The following is a 22,343-nucleotide window of genomic DNA, read 5'->3' as shown; positions in this document are numbered from 1 at the left end:
ATGCTTGCCACCTCATGTAGCACCATACACCTGCAAGCTCATGTGCCACCGTTACATGTATGCCAGCCACCACATCTATGCTTTTTGTGGGCATGTAACAGGTATTTTGCTCATTGTGCCTTCTAGTATTCCGCTGCTCACCATTTTCTTCTGCTTCTCCTCCATTGACAACGATCTCTCCTCCATTGACAACGATCTCCATATCTCCGCCTCGTCGGCCATCTCTGAGACTGTCTCGGCTGTGGCGGGATCTCTCCTCCATTGACAACGATCTCCATATGTCTCGGCTGTGGCGGGATCTCTCCTCCATTGACAACGATCTCCATATCTCCGCCTCGTCGGCCATTCAGGTAAATCAATTTAAATCCTGCATACTTCTTTGCGGTTCTTTGATGTACGGAAGCCCTTGCAGATGGTAAACCTGAGCAAATCATCCATGATTAGCGTTCCTGTAATGTAGTAAACTGAATACCAAATTTTCACATCGTTTTTTTTTATTTACATATTTGATTGCGCTATTAACATTCAGTATTCAATTTTGCTGAATACATTTTTCAGAGAATCAGCTGCGTGGTTTATGATATGTTTTACTGTTTTTACAGGTTCTAACGCCAAGTACGCTAGATATAGACGACCTGAAATGTAGCTGGTTTATTCATTTGATTTGGCGTGCAGGTATAGTACCTAAGCTCATGCAGGGTTTATAGGACTACTCTTTATTTCTCTGTCCAATGCTTTGCTCTAGCTTAGAGGAATGTCTGAAGATTTCATATGCATCCTCCTCTTTAGACCTGAGATGAGCATACGTTCATGTTGATATTTGCAATGCTGTGTATACTTATAACTACAAAGGCTTGATGGACGAATCACCCTAGTAGAATTTATCTCCCAGTTTACCTGAATCTAGTGAGCATTTCTATTGTTGAAAAGTTTCCCTTTCAATTTATAACTGGTTTTTACCTGATTGTTCTACTCATCATTTCTGCAGATGTATGGAATGACTGAGATGAGTGGTTCAGTCATAAAGAGCGAAGGAAACGACATCAAGCATTACGGTTCAGTAGGCATACTAGTCCCTAATGTGGAGGCTAAGGTAGTTGATATTGTAACAGGGAAGCCCTTGCCTCCCAACAGAAGAGGTGAATTATGCTTCCGAGGCCCTATGGTCATGAAAGGTAAAAACACATTAGGATATAATGTAAAATATGTATGAGATTATATGAATTTTATTAGCATCCTTCAAGATTTTTATGAGCAGAAAACAGTTACACCATCTGTAAAATTAAATCCACTACTAAGCTATGATTTTACTCTGAATTGACATATAACTTACCTATTTTCCTTTGTAAAGCCCACATTAGATCCTTTAGGGATCTCCTAGGAAAGTAGCGCCTTCATTTGTTCTGGATAGAGTAGAAGGATAATTTCATGCTAGCCATCACCGTTTTTCCACCAGAGTTTCATTTCTGAACTGTCAAAATTTGATCTGATCAGCTTCTGAATCTCTACAGAATACTACAAGAACAAAGAAGCTACATCATCGGCTATAGATTCAGAAGGTTGGTTGCACTCCGGAGATATTTGTCGTGTCAATGAAGAAGGGCAAGTATATATTGTAGACAGACTAAAAGAGCTTCTGCTGTGCAATCCACAGATTGAAGACTCTGCAGTAATACCGTGAGATTTCCCAGCTCTCCATTTGTTTCATTTGGTTGCATATACATATGTTCACACCGATATAGCGTTCTTCCATCACTACTCCATGCATCTACCTTATAACACAATGCCCCATTCGCTGGGAGATTTACTATCGCTGGTCAAGAAGGGACTCTCTGGTGGCAGGCACACTGAATTTCTTTGGTTATTTCCCAATCTAGCGTTGGCAAGAATCGTCTGGCAAGAATCGTTAAGCCCATTCGCTGGTAGATTTACTATCGATGGTCAAGAAGGGACTCTCTGGTGGCAGGCACACTGAATTTCTCTGGTTATTTCCCAATCTAGCGTTGGCAAGAATCATCTGGCAACTGGAATGATATAATGTGACAGATCACCTCCCTGCTGCCAAGCACATGGCTTGCATGCAATGCACGTGGTAAAGGAGAGAGCTCTCAAGGTGCTGCTGACAAGTTACGTGATTCGGTTGGCTTTTGTGTGTTGGCCCATTGGAATCGCCTTTGTTGTCCAACAAATCGTTGGCAAACTCAAAATGTAATATATTGTGTTACACATTGATGTGATAATTGCTTTATTTCATCTTATAATCTTTCATTTAATATTTGCTTCGTTGGCAAACTCAAAATGTAATATATTGTGTTACACATTGATGTGATAATTGCTTTATTTCATCTTATAATCTTTCATTTAATATTTGCTTTTGTGAGGTTGGAATAGTCAATAAACTTCATGCTTACAGTGCATGGGTAATCGAATGGGCACATTTTTTACAAGGTAGTGTTTTCCCTTAAAAATACTGACTTTTAGTAAAATTGTTAGAAGCAAAGTTACTTCTTTAGTGCTTACCCTCTTATGACACCAAAAGAAGAATTGCTTATCGGACTCTTTCTAACTAGTCAATGGCTTGGCATTTCGCTATCACACATCCCACCTTGTAGACCCGGCCCCGCGAAGGATAGCTAACTGGCTTGTTGGATGTATTTATATATTTAATAAGAGTGTTGGATCTATTGCATAACCAACTGAAGAATCAATAGCTAAGTATGGTAGGTCTACTCCTGGGTATGGATAATTATCAAGTTATTTATATTAAACATGCCCGCCTTATCGATGCAACCTCCCCCGCATGACTCTGACTATTCACCTTAATCTTTGCGTGGGTATCATCATCAGATTCAGCAGAGCCTGCTGAAATTAGTTTTCTTTCTTTGTCTGTTAAAAAAAACCCTTTGGGTTCTTCCATAAATGGCGAATGCGCCCTAGTTTAGTCATTCCCGCACAGTTGTTTGTTTCCTTGTCAAAAAAACTCTCACCCTCCCCTGCATTTTTTGTTCTAATTATGTCATCTCTGCATAACTCTTTAATGCAGTGGCACACTCACCTCTTATGACACCGAAAGAAGAATTGCTTATCGGACTCTTTCTAACTAGTCAATGGCTTGGCATTTCGCTATCACACATCCCACCTTGTAGACCCGGCCCCGCGAAGGATAGCTAACTGGCTTGTTGGATGTATTTCTATATTTAATAAGAGTGCTGGATCTATTGCATAACCAACTGAAGAATCAATAGCTAAGTATGGTAGGTCTACTCCTGGGTATGGATATGCAGCTGCTCGTGCATCTTTCACACAAGAAACCACTGACTGATGAAACCACTCAAAGGTGGTGGTGCAGCTGATGCTACTGATGCTTAAAAGAATTATAAAGAGTCCCGTTCCTGTATGTCATGTACATTGTTGCTGGGAAACTCTTTAATGCAGTGGCACACTCATATTATAAAACTTTAGCTATGATAACTTTATATTCTTATAATTTTAAGTTTTTACAATGGTCCGATTTATAATTTTCTGTTTTACGCTTTTATAACTTTATATTCTATAAAATGCAAGACTTTAAGTTCGCACGTTAATTCCTTTGATTCAAAACACATTGATTTCAATCAGCTGCCTCAAAAGTAACTTGGCAGGGACTTGCTGCGATGCAGCTTCTCTTGTTTGTATTTGATTCTGAATCCAATGTTGTTGTAGATGCTTGTGTATTTTGTGCATAATAAGAGAGTTAACAGACGTCATTGAAGCTACTTAACTGTGTGGCGATTCTTGTATAGAGGCCTGTGCAGAAGACCTAGTGTGTTAAGCTTGGAGCGAAGATGTAATTTTGTAGTTTGAAATTGAAAATAGTTAAATATAATATCATATGGTTGATGTGTTGTTGTAGACGAAAATAATAAACCAATGAGAATAAACGATTATAAACATATTTATTTCTTGTTCGTTTATTGGATATTGCTTTATGAATCTTTTTGTGGAGGGTTGGAGTCATCACCCATAGGGGCATCAACTATAGGAGTTGGTTGTTGGTGTTCGAGATTCTTTACTAGGACTAAGGAGTGTGACCATACAAATGAATAACTAAATGCCTTTCTATTGCAGATTGGTTGATGTGTGTGGAAATAGTGGAAAATAAGTTTTTTAAGGGGTGTTTATTTTCAAGTTTTGATTTTTATTTTGTCGAAGTTTATATCATAAATTTCCCGATATGAAATTAAGAACGAATAAAAATGCATTGTGGTTAGAAAAAATCATACAATTACATTTGGCACATTAAATGTCACAAGTTCAAATCCTTGTGTTTAATAAATTTTACAAAACAAAAATGGAAGGTGATCCGAATTGGATCCATAAAGAACTGTCAAAGAACCATGACTGTATCAAGTCGGGACAAATTTCTAAGAATTCAAAACAACGATCAAAAACATCCCTGAACTAGTGGCAATGGCAGCCGGCGTGGAATGACAAAGACCTCGGTGAAAATGCACTGATCGAGGCCCATGGAGACTGCGCGAGAGGTCAAAATAGCCCCTAGGAGGCCCAAATCATGAAATGCAGGTGATTTTTGATGCGCGATATCGCTGGGAAAATAGGGCTGAAATGGAGAATCCCTTAGCACTCAGACGCATGGGGAGCCGGAGAACGACGGGCGAAAATCGAAAGAGCGCTAAAGGACAAAGGCGAGACCCACGCTCTGGAAACTAACGGTATTGATCGGGGTGCCCTCAAACGATAAGTGGTTTTGGAGAAATTTGAGCGATCCCATTCAACGATCGACGTGTGGCAAGCAAGTCAACCGCGTGAAATGAGTAAATGGCATTGGATCTGGCGGACCTAGATCGGACGATTGAGATTGTGCCCGAAGGGGGAAGTGGAATCGACGTAGTAATGAGCCGCGATTTAGAAGGATTTGAAGTGTGCTTCACTGCCACGGTGGAGGAAGAACTCATTCCACGATGTAACTGAAGAAACAAATCGACAAAGTAGGCTGGCGCCGTTTAGAGGAGGACATGTGGCCACTCCTTGAGTGCTGATGATGACGCTGAATAGAGAACTCCAAGTGCAGCTACAAAAGGTAATTCAACGGAGGTGGAAGAGAAACCGAACAGTCTTGGCATGAATGGCCTAAACACAGAGAGACAGAAAACAAAGAAGAGGGCAGTAAAGCAAAGCAGAAGAAGACAAAGGGCTGAGCTGACCAAAGCCAGCATTGAGCATCCGAGAGCTTGAGAGATTCAAGGCATCCTAGAGAGGATATGTCCAAACTAAGCACCACATTGGGCTCTTTCCATTGTAGACCAGAAGGTTACAGAGCTGGTAGGCAAGCGAGTCTGTGCACTCCAGTGGCTTAGGGAATCCAAGAACCACCCTGCCAAGCAAACCTGCTTTAGGAGAACTCACATTGAGTCCCTACATTGTAATTCTCTGCTTAAAGACACAATAAAACAAGGCCACCACTGAAAGCTGGACCGGAGATGTAGCCCTGGAGAATAGGGTGAACTCCTTATTAATTTCTTGTGTTCTTGTGTTTGCTTACTGTATTTCTCTGCTATCTTTCCATTTAATTGTCTATGTATTGGCAATCTAATTGATCCGTTGCTTCAGTAACATAGAACACACACCAGCACATGAGTCTGTAATACCTTTATTCAACAAATCTTTAACCGAGGTCACTCATAGCGTAATTATCAGATCAAGTGGTATCAGAGATTTAGGCTGTAAGGTTAGACAAGCTTGTGTTGGTTTAGCTGTGAATGCTCACTAAATCAAAGCTCAAATTAGGAGAAGGAGAGTTGGTGGAAACTAATCTTGAAATTGGGAGAATCTATCCTCAGAAGACAATGTTAGAGGAAGGTTCTATGGGGCCAGACCCTCAATTCATAGAAAGTTTCCTAGTTATAAAGTCTATGGTAGAAGAAATGTATAAGGACTTTAGAAAGCATAAGACTGAAGACTCCTTAGGTTCTAAACAAGATAAAGAAGAAGATGAGTCTCATTTCGATGACCACTCCAAAGGAAAAGGGAAAGAGGAAAGCTTTCTCACACCTCCTAATAGCCCTGTGCATAATAAGAAAGCGTCTTTGATCAAGTTAGATGTTAAATTCGATTTTCCTATATATGATGGAGAGCTAAATGCTGAAAAGTTGGACAATTGGATTAGACAAATTGATGTGTATTACAGGGTACAGAACATAGACTCAGACAAGAGTAAGATTCAGCTGGCAAACCTATGCCTAGGAGGCATTGCCTTGGTTTGGTGGGAAGGAAAAACCCAAGCTCATATGAAAAGACATGGTAAGACCATCTCTGTCTCGAGTGAATTTGTTGCTGCAATCAAAAAGGAGTTTTATCCATTAGCCTACATGTAACAAGCCATGATGAGTTAGCAAACTCTTCGACAATTGAAATGGCAAAGTGTGCAAGGGTATACTCAAGAATTTAAAAAGAGAGCATTGATGTTGGGTATCTCATTAGACTCACCAGAGACTCTTTTGAAGTACAATGGTGGTCTACACAACGGCATGAGGCATACCATCCTCATGTTTAATCCCACTAGTATAGATTAGGTATATGTACAAGCTACTCATCTAGAAGCTAGAGGAAAGAATGGAAATTCAAAAGTTGGGGGACCATCCCAACCCACTGTAAGCAAGAGCAAGGAGAAAAGAAACTAGAAGTGGAAAGCAAGGAAGGCTAACACTACACAAAAAAGCAAAGCTTCATGCACTCACTGTAAAAAGGATGGGCATGATGATGAGCATTGTTAGATTCTGCATCCAAAGATGAGACCTAAGAAGTTCGAGGGCAAGAAGAAGAAGACTGCTACAGCTATTCAAAAAGATTTGGGGTTCGACTCAGGAGATTTAACAACTATAGCAGCCACATGTATAAAAGGTTGTCTACTTTAGACAATACTGAAATCAAGAAGCAGGTGCAGGAGTTGCTCGAGAAAGGGTTCATCAGGCCTAGCACATCACCATGTGGGTCACCAATCGTTTTGGTGAGAAAGGAAGATGGCTCGTGGAGAATGTGCATTTATTACCGAGCACTAAATAAGATAACAGTGAAAAATCGTTATCCCTTTCCTCACATAGATGATCTTTTAGATCAATTAAAGGAAGCTGTTTATTTCACCAAACTGGATTTTCACAGTGGATACCATCAGGTCAGAGTTGCAGAGCAAGATGCATGGAAGATTGCTTTCAAAACAAAGAAGGGATTGTATGAATGGCTGGTTATGCCTTTTGGCTTGACCAATGCTCCTGCTACTTTCATGAGATTAATGAATGATGTACTGAGACCTTTTCTTAATGATTTTGTTATTGTGTACCTGGATGACATTCTGATTTTTATTAAAACATGGGAAGAACATATAAAGCATGTTAAGCAGACACTAGATGTTTTGAAAAGAGAAAAACTCTATGTTAAACTCTCAAAATGTGAATTTGGCAAAACATCCCTAAACTACTTGGGTCATATAGTAGGGGGAGGTGAATTGAAAATAGATCCCTCTAAAGTGGCAGTCATTGTAAACTGGCCTAAACCCAAGTCTGCTACAGAAGTGAGAAGCTTCTTAGGAGCATCACAATATTGGAGGAAGTTCCTTTCTAACTTCCCCTCAATTGCAGCTCCTTTAAATGCTTTAACAGGATTGAATAAGGTGTTTTAGTGGGGAGGAAAACATTAGAAAGCCTTCGACAACTTGAAAGAAAAGATTAGTACAACACTTGTACTAGCACTGCCAGATCTACAAAGACCATTTGAGATCCAAACTAATGCCATTGACTGTGCCATGGGAGCAGTGTTGACACAACATGGTAAACCCATATGTTATCATTCTGAGACTTTTAATCCCGCAGTAGTTAACTATCCTACATATGATAAAGAATTGTATGCATTAGTTCAAAGTGTGAAAAAGTGGAAACATTACTTAATGGCCAAAGAGACAGTAATACATACTGATCATCAACCATTTCAATATCTACACTCCCAAACTAAGTTGCAGTAATCAAGACATTACAGATGGATGGGTTTTCTACAATATTTTCATTTAGTCATCAGATATAGAAAGGGCATACATAACAAGGTTGCAGACATGTTATCTAGACCCATTATAAATGCATCTACTATACTTAAGCATAATTTTGTGTTACATGAAAGCTACATTGAACAATATGCTCAAGATATGGACTTTAAAGATGCATATGCAACTTTGAGTTAAGGCAAAAGCATAGAAGAATTGGACTATCATGTGAAGGACTGACTCTTATATCATGGTGGGAAACTTTGCATTCCACAAACTGAGAGAGTAAAGATAATTAGGGAAGCACCCACTTCTTTGATATCAGATCACTTTGGGATAAGTAAAACAGTTGCACAACTGCAAAGGTTCTGATATTGGCCGAAAATGAATGAGACAGTTTCTTGATATGTAAAAGGGTGTGCCATGTGCACTAAAAGCAAGCCCAACAACAGAAAACTAGGCTTGTACACTCTATTGCCAGTTCCTTCTCACCCTTGGGAAAGTGTTTCCATGGATTTTGTTGGAGGATTGCCTAAATCTAGGAAAGTTCATGATTATCTATATGTTGTTGTGGATAGGTTCAGCAAAATGTGTATTTTGATACCTTGTAGTAAATAGATTATAGCTGAACAGACTGCAAAATTATTCTTTGAACATGTATGGGTTCATTTTGGATTACCCACTTCCATTGTATCTGATTGAGACACCCAATTTGTGGGAATGTTTTTGTCCAGTCTGTGGGAACTGATGGACACCAAATTGAAGAAAAGCACAGCTTTTCATCCACAAACAAATGGCCAGAGAGAAGTAGTTAACAGGACAGTGATCCAGTTACTGAGAGGTTATTGCAGCAAACATCCTAGGCTTTGTGATGAACACTTATGTTATGTGTAGCATGCTTACAACAGAGCAAAACAGTCTTCTACACAGAGATCTCCTTTTGAGACCCGTTTTGGTTTCACACCAAGGTCTCCTTTGGATTTTGTCTTTGGTAAAGATACCATGGTTGACGGACATAGTGATGTGGACAAGGCAACTAGGTTCATTGAACAGATCTAGGATATCCACTAGGCAGTACAGGAACAACTGGAAAAGATCCAAGCGAAGTACAAGGGTAGGCATGAGAAGCATCAGATGGAGCATAGTTTTCAAGTTGGTGACCAAGTCTGGCTATATATCAGCAAGGACATGATGCAAGGTGAAGGTAAAAAGCTAAAGCCTATCAGGTATGGACCCTTTAGGATACTTGATAAGATTGGTGAAAATGCTTTTCGCCTTGATCTACCAGCTTACATGCACATCTACTCAGTCGTAAATGCAGATTGCTTGAGATTGTTTGAACCTTCAGTGATTGAGGACCCTGAAGAGCAAAGTCAATTGCCTTCTATTGATGACCTGCTACTTGAATATCTTAATGAGTTGCAACAAGACACAGTGCTGGACAGGAAGGTGAGGACAACAAGCAAGGGAGATGTTGAGTACCTTAGGATCGGGCTCAAAGATTCAAAGCCAAGCTGTGCAAAGTGGATTGAGATTGGGCGAGTGAGAAAACAATACCCTCACTTAGTCAATGCTTGAAAACCAAATTTTGGTGGTCTAAAAGCTTTTTCAGTGGGAAGGCCGTGATTTGAATTGGATCCATAAAGAACTTTCTAAGAACCATGATTGTATCTGGTCAAGACAAACTTCTAAGAATTCAAAACAGCGATCAAAAACACCCCTGAACCAGTGACAATGGCAGCTAGCGTGGAACGACAAGGACCTCGGTCAAAGCGCGCTGACCGAGGCCCATGGAGACTGTGCGAGAGGTCAAAATAGCCGCTGGGAGGCCCGAATCAGGAAATGGAGGTGATCTTTGATAATCGCGCATTATTAGGTGAATAGGGCCGAAATGGAGAAGCCCCGAGCACTCGGATGCGCGAGGAGCCAGAGAATTGTGGGTGAAAAGCGAAAGAGCACTAAAGGACAAAGGAGGGACCCGCGCTCTGGAAACTGGCAGTATTGATTGAGGCGCCCTCAAACGGTAAGCGGTTTTGGAGAAATTGGAGCAATCCCATTCAACGATTGACACGTGGAAAGCGGAGAAGAGAGAAAACCGTCGTTGATCGCGCGCTAATGGTCGAGCAAGTCAACCGCGTGAAATGAGCAGATTGCGTTGGATATGGGGGACCCAGATCGGATAGTTGAGATTGTGCCCGATGGGGGAAACAGAATCGATGAAGGAATGGTCCATGATTTAGAAGGATTTGAAGTTCGTTTGATAGCCACAGTGGAGGAAAAACTCATTACATGATGTAACCAAAGAAACGAACCAACGAAGTAGGCTCGTGCCGTTTAGAGGAGGACATGTGGCCACTCCCTGAGTGTTGATGATGATGCCGAACAGGGAACTCCAAGCACAACTGCAGAAGGTAATTCGACGAAGGTGGAAGAGGCGCTGAACAGTCTTGCACGAATGGCCTAAAATCCATAAACAGGGACAGAATACACAATCGGAGTCAGTCAGAGTCAACCCCGAGAGGAGGACTGAACACAGAGAGACAAAAAATAGAGAAGAAGGTAGTAAAGCAAAGCAGAAGAAGACAGAGGGCCAAGCCGACCAAAGGCAGCATCGAGCATCCGAGAGCTTGAGAGATTCAAGCCATCCCAGAGAGGATTTGTCTAGACTAAGCACCACATTGGGCTCTCTCCATTGTAGACCAAAAGGTCATAGAGCTTGTAGGCAAGTGAGTCTGTGCACTCTAGTGGCTTGGGGAATCCAAGAACCACCCTGCCAAGCAAGCCTGCTTCAGGAGAACTCACATTGAGTCTCTGCATTGTAATTCTTTGCTTAAAGACACAATTAAACAAGGCCACCACTGAAAGTTGGATCGGAGATGTAGCCCTGGAGAATAGGGTGAACTACTTATTAATTTATTGTCTTCTTGTATTTGATTACTGTATTTCTCTGTTGTCTTTCCATTTAATTGTCTGTGTATTGGCAATCTAATTGATCCATTGCTTCAATAACACAGAACACACACCAACACATGAGTCTGTAATACCTTTATTCAACAAATCTTTAACTGAGGTCACTCATAGGGTGATTATCAGATCAGAAGTTAATTTTGGAGGTTTTGATACTCACTACAATAGTTGGGTAGCAAGAAGATGACATTTTTTTGCAGCAATTCCACTTTAATTTGAGTATGTCACTATTTTATATTTGGTGATTTTTTGTTTCTATTGTAAAATGGGTGCATTATTAGTTGAACCCGACACGTGAGACTAAAATCCAATTTAAAAATGTATTAGAAATCTTAAACAATATCATTAATTCCACTATTGATGAAAATGTAAATCTGAGAAAAATAAGTCTTATTGATATCAAAATCTGTTTACATGATGCATTAGAGATAGTAAAATTTCTCCAAATTGAGTCTCATGTACAACGAGACGATCATAATTCTAAATAATAGTTGAATAATAATGAAGTCATTTCAAGAAAAAAATTAGATGCAGTTAAAATTCATGATGTCAAACTTGTTATAAGACCTTGGGAAGAAATTACACATAACAAAAAAGAACTGGTATTGGATACGATAAAGATGTTTCTTTCTATGTGCCTAATTTTCCAAACCTATACAATTTCTAGTGCTGGATTTATGGATGGTGTTATTCAAAAAGAAGTTGATCGATGCCAACATTGTGATAGATTTGGACATGTGAAAGACCAATGTTTTGATCTTCACCCATGTGAATATTGTAGAAAGCATGATACCCATTAAAACACATATTCCAAAAAGAAGACTACTACAAGAGAGGGAATTAATTTTGGATGGATTTTCTTCTTGGGATTGACGCCGAGAAGATTTACATGTAATACGTAGGATACGTTGAAGAGTATTGAATAGCCTTGTAGTGATGAAGAATACTTCATTTTCTCACTCTGTATTCGACAAAGGGCGAATTGATAGAGTTGTGATGGCTTTCTACAGGTTTGAAGATTTGTCAAGCGAGCCTAAGTATGATATCAACAAGAGATCTTGAGTGAGAGACCCACAAGTGAGCCTAAGCCACAACCCATACCAGTTAGAGCCAAATTTGTAGCCAAAGAGACTTCAATTTTTGTGGAATGAGTTGTTTGTGAATGAGCACTTCCAGATTTATAATTGTTCGAGGAACTACATTGATGGCTCCAAAGATGGTATTTTTGATTCGTTTTGAGAATTTCTATGAAGGTTCTAGACGTGGGTATCATTTGTGGTTTTCTCTTAAAAACCATCATCTTCAGTTTGTGGTTATCCTTGAAAACCATTTTGGAGAGACATTCAGCTCTTAGCTGAGATGCATTTTTGCATTCTGAGCTATCATTCTTGGACTTTGATACATGATTCCCTTTTGATTAAGTGGGGAATGTTAGAAAACTAACCCTCGGGATTAAGTTTGTGTTATGGTGAGTGGTTATTAGAGTCCAAGAATACCTGGGAATTGATTCAACGGTTTCTTGTATGTATTTATATGTACACTATGTATATCGTTCATTGACATCAATAATTAATATAAGTTTTAGTTTGGTTTCCAATCTATGTGTTTTACAACTTAGTATGTGTCAGTGAAGTGGAAATTATGCTTTCATCAAAATTACAATTGATATATAAAGTGAAAAAATTAATTTCCTACTGAGGGGTAAGGACTTGCATAAATTTTAGTCAGTAGTAAGTATGCATGTTTACCATTTTAATCCTACTTATTAAAGTGTTAAAGAGCAAATAGATAATGGTGGGTGGTAACTCCAAGTAATTATATTTATTTATATCTTGTTCTTATCCCTTTTTAATGCAAATATTTGCTTAAATTATGGTGAGCATGGTAAATATTTTATTTACTTGAATATGGGATATTTACTCATGGAATTGTATTTGCAAAAGTTGCAATAAAACCTTCAATTTATGGTCTAATCAATTTTTTTTTCTCAGAAATATTGAAAAATACAATTTTTCAAAATTAAACATTATGAGCTGCATTACACAATTCTAAACTAATAGTGGTAAACATACAAATCGATTGCTAAATTCATACCTTGACAAAGACTAATAATAATAATAATAATTTAATATACAATCATAACTTAGTTAAGTTTTTTTTATATGGGCAATGTGAAATGTATCATTGGAGCTAAGTGTTATAACCATTTAATTTATATGGCTTCCAAAATATAATTAACTAACATGTAAAAACTATTTTTAAAAATTATAACCTAATTTTTTATGATTTTTTAATGAATATGTATTATAGATTTGTTTCCTTATATAAATATTTTATATATTGGTTAAATTATTCATTTTAAATGACAACTAGCTTAGATTTATTCTAAGTTTGGATCTACCAAGGGTTGAGAGTTATGAATTTCTAAAGGTATACATGTTTTTTGAGTATAAAATTTAAAAAAAGTTAGCACTTTGTAAGCTTTGATTCCTCTTAATACTTAGTAAATCCAAATTTTACATAAATCTATGTTGATTCTCAACAATATTATTTATACTTTTATAAATTTCACATCTTACCAATATTCTTATTTTTATCTTTTATTATAAAGATAATGGACTAAGCATTTTACTTTTTAATATAATATGAATAGGTTTAAAAAGGAAGATAACTCAGGATTTTTTTTAATTAAAAGTATTATGTTTTTATATGTTGGTTAAATAAATTTAAATATGAAATATAATGACTTTAAATCTACATATTTGTTAATTTATATAGTAAATTAACACTTGATTTTTTTTATTTCACATTTATATATATAAAAATAGCATTTTTATATATACAAGTATTCTTGTATCTAATTATAAATTTATTAATTTTTTATATAATAATTAATAATATATTTTGTAATATTTATATAATAATTAATAATATATTTTAAAATATTATAAAATCAGTTGATTACTATTATTATTTAATTCAGTTAACATTTAATTTAGTTAAGCAAGGGTTCCCTAAACCTTGGATTGAGAGCTTCATTATCCCTATTTTTAAAAGTGGGGATACAAATAGCCCCTCTAATTATTGGACAATTATTATCAGCCCTCTCTTAGCCAAGTTATATGGTAGTATTTTGGAAAAGAAGTTAAGCATATGGCTTGAAAGTGAAAGTAAGCGGGCTAAAGGCCAAGCAGGTTTCAGAAGGCATCACTCAACAACAGAACACCTCATTACACTTAGGATCATTGCTGAGGAATGTCGTAATGATAAATCCAATTTATTTTGTTGCTTTGTGGACTTTAGAAAGGCTTTCGATACGGTTCCTAGATACAACCTTTGGAATAGATTAGAAGAGCTAAAGATTCCTCTCGAGTTGAGAATTGCTGCTATAAGGTTATACAAGAATGTAACTGCCAAGCTAAAGAGCAATGAGGGGTGGTCGAAAGATATTAAGTGTAACATCGGAGATAAACAAGGTTGCCCCTCCCCTACCCTATTTGGCATTTACATTGATAAGCTCGAAGGCTATTTAGAGGAAGCAGGATGTGATGGCATGATCTTAGCTGGGATAGTCATCATCCTTCTTCTCTATGTTGACGATATTGTTCTTTTGGCAAGGTGCCCATCTGATCTTGATAAGCAACTCAGGCTTCTTAAGGATTTATGCTCTACCATGGGTATGACTGTTAACAATGACAAAACAAAAGTTATGATTATCAAATCCAAGAAGGAAACTTACGCTAATTTTATGTATGACAATAATAACTTGGAGGAAGTGTATTCTTACAAGTATCTAGGAATTGATATTCATCACAAGCTCAATAGGAACCATAGCATTGAGAAAAGGATTAATGGGGGGTGGAAAGCTTATTTTGGTCTTGAAAATAATTGTAAAGCAACAAACCTTGAAATGTGGGATAAAAAGAAGTTCCTCTTTGAAACTTTAGTCACTCCTGTTATCTTATATGGCTGTGAGGTTTGGGGTTGTAGCATCTCCAGAGAATCATCAAGAAAAATTGAGCAAATCCAGAAACATTTTATAACTTATAACCTGAAAATTAAAAGTAAAACACCCTATCCTATTCTCCTTATAGAAGCAGGTATTTCCCCTATTGACAGCCTAGCTATGATTATGTTTCTATTGTACAAGCACAAGCTCAATAACATAGACGATCATAGGCTTCCTAAGCTAGCTTTAAATTCCAGCCAAAACCACCTAAGGCTCAATCCGGGGTGGCATAAAGACACAAGGGCCTGGTTAAACTATTGGGAGATCAAAGAGAATGATGCATTGCAAAACATAAATAACATTAAAGATATTGTTACGTCTAAGTTCAAAGAAAAAATGCGGTGTGAGAAAGATTTAGCGGCTAAAAGAAAATTAAGTTATTATAAGAAGGTCATCAACCCCACCCTAGAAGATCAAAAGTATCTCTCTATAACTAGCACAAAGAAGAAAATTAATATAGCAAAGATTAGAAAGAATTCTCATGAGCTCCATAGTGAAACAGGTCGTTGGGCAGTTCCTAAAACGCCATGGATGGGAAGGATCTGCCATATATGTGAGAATAGGAACATTGAGGATGAAAACCACTTCCTCTTAGAGTGCCCCGCGTACAACCACATTAGATCTCAGTTTCACAATCTTTGTTATAATAGTCACCTTCCTAGCCTTTTACAATGTCAAAATTATAGTGAGCTCGGGAGGCTTCTTTCAAAGCTTTTTGACCATAGGAATAAAATCTTAAATCAAAAAGCCCATGGGGCTTTGGATTGACGGTGAATGGGTGCGCTGTTAAGGCACTCCTTGCGATAGGTCACCGGTTCAAATCCCCCGTGGGTACTTAGGTTAGTCTTAACTAGAAAAAAAAAAAAAAATCTTAAATCAAAATAAATAATTTGTTTCTTTAGGTCTGATAGACCAATGTTTGACCTCAGCCGCGTTAACCACCACCACCATCATCATCATCATATACCAATATTGTTATATCTAATTATAAATTTATTAATCTTTTTATATATTTATTAATAATATATTTTAAAATATTATAAAATCAATTAATTATTATTATTATTTAATTCAACTGACAATATATTTTATTTAATTCGATTGACGTTATAAAACAAAGGCACACATCATATCACTACGAAAGAGAATTAAAAAAATTAAAAAAATCAAACCCTGTAATCTTTGAACAATGTTATCAACATGATTAGAAGGTTGATGAATTCAAAAATAATAAAATTTGAATAGTCTATATTGTTTTTAGTATAATTTTTTTGGAAATTTTTTTGTCTTATTTTTTAAAAATTTAAATTCTTTTAAAAAGACTTGTTGAATTTATATATATAATTAAAAAATTAATTAAAATAACATAAATTAAAATTTAACTTCAAAATTTTCCACCAAATTCCAACACCAAAAAATCTAAAAAATAAAAAAAAATAGTAAAACAACTCCCTATGATAATAAAATGGAAAATGTGGATTAATCAAATCTCCACCAATCCAATTTGGATGCTAGTGCTAATCCAAGAAAAAGGTATTGATAAAACCATTAAAAGTCAAAGTTTAAAATAATACTTCATTACAATATGAGCGCGTTAAAGTTTTGTGGTCATCAAGAATACATTAAATGCTAGGTAACTACCCTGATGTATATGGGGTTTTGAAGGTACAAAGACAGCTGAAAAAAACTATATATATATATATATATATACACACACGAAAATTTCAAAGTTGACTTACATATTGTGGGTTGGTGATAAAAAAAATGGCGCAGTCTAATGAGGCAGAGGAGTCGCCCGGAAAATTATGGGAATTCTAGTAATATTTAGAGAAAATTTGGCAAGGATTTTTGTAAATGCAACTTATAGTTGTTAAACTTCAAAATTTTAGGTGTCTTAGACATTTTCAATGGTGCTGAATCCATTTCCACCATAAAAATACGATTTAAACACTGCCTCTACAAGATTTTTTGAAATCCTGCTCTCCTGTTACCTTATGGTCAAGAAATGACCTCTCCTCTCCCTCTCCCTTATGGTCGAGCGGCCTAATGGCACCTTATGGTCGAGCAACTAAAGTTTCAATTTACTTATTGGGTGGGGGGTCTTATGGTCGAGCCCCTCCGGTCTTGTTAGTCGAGCAAGAAATACCTCACCCTTATGGTAATAAAGAACCTTGGGTCTTGAGAGCCCGCTTAATGCTTCCAAGGTCTCGTCGCTTCGGTGAATCACTTGAGCCCCGATACATTTTCGGTCGTATATATGTATTTATGCTCGCTGCCCTCCCGTGCATGTTAACAACCAGGACCCCACCAATGAATGAATGGAATTAATAAAGAAAGGGAGAAATCCAGTAAGGACTCTAGTCTCTGCTACTAACCATGATCTTTTCTCCTATGGATAAGCCATTCCCTTACCTCGTGAGTAATCTGCGCGGGGCTAATCTTTAAGAAGAGTGTTTCTGATCAAAATACCGTGTTTAAGAGCGTGGAGGTTCGAATCCTCTTAAAGGCATAATATTTCTCATGCTTATTCAATGAGCAATGAAATAGCGCCAACAATATTCTTTTCTCTTTTCTAAATAGAATGGGAGAGATTCCCTTCATATCTATTGATACGAGGTATTCCCTACGATTACCCACGAGTGAAAGCTTGGAATAGGACAGTGGATCACAGGCAGGATCTTGGCGATCTTCTCTATCTAATGGGAAGTCCATTCCGAAATGGTCCGTCCTCATATTATTAGGTCTATTTTATTAAGGACACAGCGTCATAAGAATATGATAAGATCTTGCAAGGATTCCATCCACTTTTTGCAGTCCGGGCAATTCCTCTGCCTCGTAACGTGTTTTTATAGTTCAAGCCGATTTCATGTATAAAAACAGGCTTCCCATCCAAAGTTATCAATTAAAATTTAAGGGTTAGTATATCCAGGCTTCCCATCCAAAGTTATCCATTCAAATTTAAGGGTTAGTATATGCACCTTAAAAGGAAGTATGGTAAAGGATCTTAAAAATTAATGTTATATATACACCTTAAAACCAGTATTAAAAATAATTGTTATGTGATATTAAAAAAATTTGCAATGAATAAACAATTTGTATGTCGAAGAAATTCGAATTTATGAGGAGTTTCCAGGATACCCACCAGAAAACAAGATATGATAGATAAACCCAATAAGTGCTTATAGACAACCTGTTAAATGCAATATGAATCGCATATTTGCGGATTCAATTTCATAATTCATTATTGCTCACATTCTGTCACCTGGTTTCCTATTCCTCAATGCAAAACGAAACCCTTCCAAGGAAGGGAAGTTGGTATTAGAGAAAATACGGCGGCCTACGCAAGATTTCAGGTCGGCTAAGGTTGGGAGCAGATGAATTTAGTAGTTTTGTAGATTGAGTTTCAGTGATCCTGGTTCTAGGACCAATTGACATTCCGTGCCTATAGCCGGGAATTAATCAATCCGCTGACAAATATCAATAGAGAGCGAAGGAGAAGAGATATAGTATTGCTATAATTAAATAATTATTGGATAAATATTGAAATATAATGAGTATTGGTTTGCTTTTTAAATGGAAAAAAAAAATTAAAGATATCAACAGATTAAGAAGGGATAAATGCAATTTTTTAATGGTTTAAAATCAATTTTCCATGGATATTTTGAAGGGAGTAACTCTTTTTTTTATAAATTTAGATCTCCAGACTCGTTATCGATTTACTGAACAGATTTATATAGGTCAATTCCGAAAATATTTATATATTTTTTTTTTTATATTGATATTCGGTAACTTTTAATATTAATATTATGTATTATAATTTATGGAAAAGGTATATCTATATTCGAGATAAACATAAATATATTTATTAGGTGTATCAGGGCTCACATTTTTAGTTCATAAAAGAGCATATGTCATATAAAAAGATTATAATTTCTATAGTTACAATCAGGCATAATTTTATAGTTACAATTATTGCATAGTTTCTCTTTTTACAAACTCATGTTTACTTACCAAATTTTGATGAAACTATTTAGTCTGGTTTGAGATGCTATTTGCACCAGTGATCATTTGTTTATAAATGTGTTTTTACAAGACTTTTTCACATTTGCTTTATTTGGATAATTAGAGGAAGAAATATGATATTGTGTAGTTTAAATTAGATTATTATATTATTTATCATTTATCTTGAATTTTCCATAGTGAAAAAATTAGAGGAATTACTTTGTAGGGTAATTTTTACTAGCTGGTGTCAAAATTAAGAGTTGAGCTTAAAAACTTCTTGGGAAGTTTTGACGTAGTAAATTAATATTAAGGCATGTGGAAACTCTCATTTGCACCATACCTCCTAGCATTGTTCTACACTTGAAGGCCTTTCCAATTGTGCAAGAAATATACCAATTGGAATTTGTATGCAAAAGTTGACCTTCCGATCTGGCCATCATGGTTCAAGACGATGCCATGATATTCCCCCTTACTCATGCCCCTATTGGTTTGTCCATCATGGTTCAAGAGGATGCCATGCTATGCCCCATTACTCTTGCCCCTATTGGTTTGTCCATCATGGTTCAAGAGGATGCCATGCTATCCCCCATTAATCATGCAAAAGGGGCTAGCCAAGTTTGGACTATGAAGAAGAGTTTAGAAGGGTTAAAGTTGTAACTCTAGTTTAGAATTGAAGGAGTCAAATGTAGCCCCTATTTGGCTATGGACATATGTTATATACTAGGCCACTAGGAGGAGTAGGGGCTGCATTCTATGATATTTTTCATGTCCCATAATAAACAAGAACAACTAGGAGTAGGCATTAAAGAGAATTAAAAAATAGTTTTGTGTTATGTAGAAGCCTAATAGGTGATATATATCAAAGAATTGCATAGAGAGTGAAATTTCCTTTCTACTTGCATTATTTCCATATAGAAAAGAGAATAATGTAGCGTCACATTCCATCTAGGTGTTCTCCTATAAGGGTTTCTTTGAGTAAATTTTTTTGTTCATTGTAAGTTGCGTATGATTATACTTGTTGTTCTCTATTTTCCACATTTCATCTACTTCATGCATAAGAATAAAATTAGTAATTAACAAGTATGGAATGTAAAGGAATTTAACCTTCAACATATAGATCTCAAATTAGTTTATTAGATCTACTCTGACAAACTATCTAATGGATAGCAATGAAAATCTACATATTATTGAACAAGTGGAATTTGTTTGATAAAGCATTTAGTACAATATGGGAATCTTTCAAAGCCTAAAATGGAAACAAAATTTCCTTCTTAATAAAATATAAAATTAGGTAGTAGTTCATGAATTCAATGAAGTTATTTCTCCCTTGTCCAACTCTTAAAGATAAAAATAGTTTCTTTCATATAGATGAAGAACTATTCCATAGTCATAGATGTCATCATCGTAAGACCCATCAAAGAATGTCCAAAGCAAGGGTCTATTCACATTTAGCTCACTAATATATCTTCCGAGCTTTGTTCCTAAATAGACTTACATAAATGAAGCAATCTCCAAACATGTGCCAAATTCTTAAAACTAAGCACAAAATTTATCTTCAAACAGAATTTAGTTGTGGGAAAACAATATAACCCAAAGGGAAAAATATCTAATAGCCCTCAAGAGCTTTAGCTCCATTTCCCGAAACCAAACTCAAAATAGTCCTTTGAAAGATTCCATGCCCCATAGGTATTGAAGACATAAATATTCTTCGATGTCATTCTAGATTTCCAATGAGAAGGTGCAAAATAGGAAAATCTTCAATTGTCTCATCACTATTTCAAGATAAAAGGCTTGGGCTATATATACCAATTTTCTTCATCATCTCCCATGTGAGAACTTTATTATTTAGTGACAATCACATTCCTAATATAGATTTAGTTGTTTCTTCCACTTCATATATATTTTTCCACCAAGAGAATTATTCCCCCAAGTCTTCTCTAATTAGGTCTTCTTATAGTGTAAATGCATCTCATCACAATTTCCCCTTGAAAATTACATTTTCAACTTGGATGAGACTAAAATAAGCCCTCCAAGGAGTAAATATGTAGTTTTTCTAATCAAATTCCATAGAAGCTACCACATTAATATCTTTGGTGCCCAACCATCCTTGTACCTAAATTGTAGTAACCCCTAGTTTGTTCATAGTGTTGATGGTAGATATTGTAATCAAATGAAGGTGATGAATCAATGCTTTAGAAAGGAAAACTTTTTAATCCTAGCCCATGATGGAATATATTCCCACTCTAACCTAGAAATCCATCCCTACATTCCAATCCAAAATATTCTCAATAATAAGGAAATATAAAACTAGTGATTTCCACTGGTTTCACATATTTTGTAGCTTTTTCTTTCTAAATTTATCCAATCCAAGGTAGCACCTAGTGTTAGACAGTAATTTGTCACTATCCTCATCTCAGTCCCTCTGCTGTGTCATGTGTCAAACAAACATGTTCATATCTTCCCACTCATGTAAGAAGATTAAGCAAATGCTCTCTAATGCTGAAGATTGACCCTTGTTTTGACTAAGTTCCTGCATCATCGCTAGTAAACCCTTAAAATCTGCAACGGTTCTCTGTCATGCACTGCATCGTTGCAACATCATCGCTAGTCCCCAATTCATGACCCGCGATGATTCGGATTTGGCGAATTAGTTCAAACAGTCGGCCTTCTGGATGTTTCTGGAGCTGGTTGTTGGGTCAGTTTGGGTCGCCTTTCCACCTCTGGGATGGTGGTTCCACTTCTTGTGCAACCTCTCTTGAGGATAAGCTCCCTCTCCCTCGTTTCATGGAGGTTCCTCCTCCTATAAAATCACTCACCATTGCTATGATCGGCTAGTTGCTAGTGTTTAGTTCTTTTGGTTGTACATTGTTACTATTTTTTTTAAGTTTGGTAGATAGTTTTGGTGTGAGTGTGACAAGTGTGGGATTGCTTTATAGTTTGCAAGAAGGTGTGGAGTGCCCTTAACCTTGTGTTAAAGCTTGTGAATAAGAGAGAGAGAAATATATTGCTATTTGGGAGACCCATCTTTGAGAGTGAATGCTTGACGAAACACACTGGTTGGACCCTCTGAGAAGGATTGTGACGTCAAGACTTGGTTGTAAGCTTTGCTCTTGATTTATTATTAATACAATCAATGATGATTTCCTATGTCTTGTATGTAATTTACTTGATAGCTCATGACTTCTTGAATTTACGAGTAAATAGATCATTGTTGTTTTCTGTTATGTTCTCTGTTGTTTCTTTGTGGTGTTTCAGGTTGATCACTTGTTAAGGAGAAGGAAACAGAAGCTGGAGCGGTGCAAATGGAACTTCATCGACCACCAGTTTGAGGTAGGC

At 36.6% G+C, this 22,343-nt stretch overlaps 1 protein-coding gene across 1 annotated transcript in view; it reads left to right on the top strand.

Annotated features, from left to right (window-relative positions):
• Positions 1 to 997: 997 nt before the first annotated feature.
• LOC149244673 (beta-phenylalanine coenzyme A ligase-like) overlaps positions 998 to 22,343 on the top strand; it is a 77,079-nt gene continuing 55,733 nt past the window's right edge. Inside the window, exons 1-2 of the mRNA XM_089371614.1 lie at positions 998 to 1,175; positions 1,512 to 1,677. Of these exons, the coding sequence (XP_089227740.1) occupies positions 998 to 1,175; positions 1,512 to 1,677 (344 nt within the window). The remainder of the gene's footprint in view (positions 1,176 to 1,511; positions 1,678 to 22,343) is intronic.

The sequence above is a fragment of the Pinus tabuliformis genome, chromosome 8 (assembly GCF_031772625.1).
Source record: "Pinus tabuliformis cultivar Carrire ecotype Pingquan chromosome 8, CPIR1, whole genome shotgun sequence".
In the NCBI taxonomy this organism is placed as follows: Eukaryota; Viridiplantae; Streptophyta; class Pinopsida; order Pinales; family Pinaceae; genus Pinus; species Pinus tabuliformis.
Note: the sequence above shows the minus strand (reverse complement) of the source record. Positions and strands in the feature narration are given on the sequence as shown.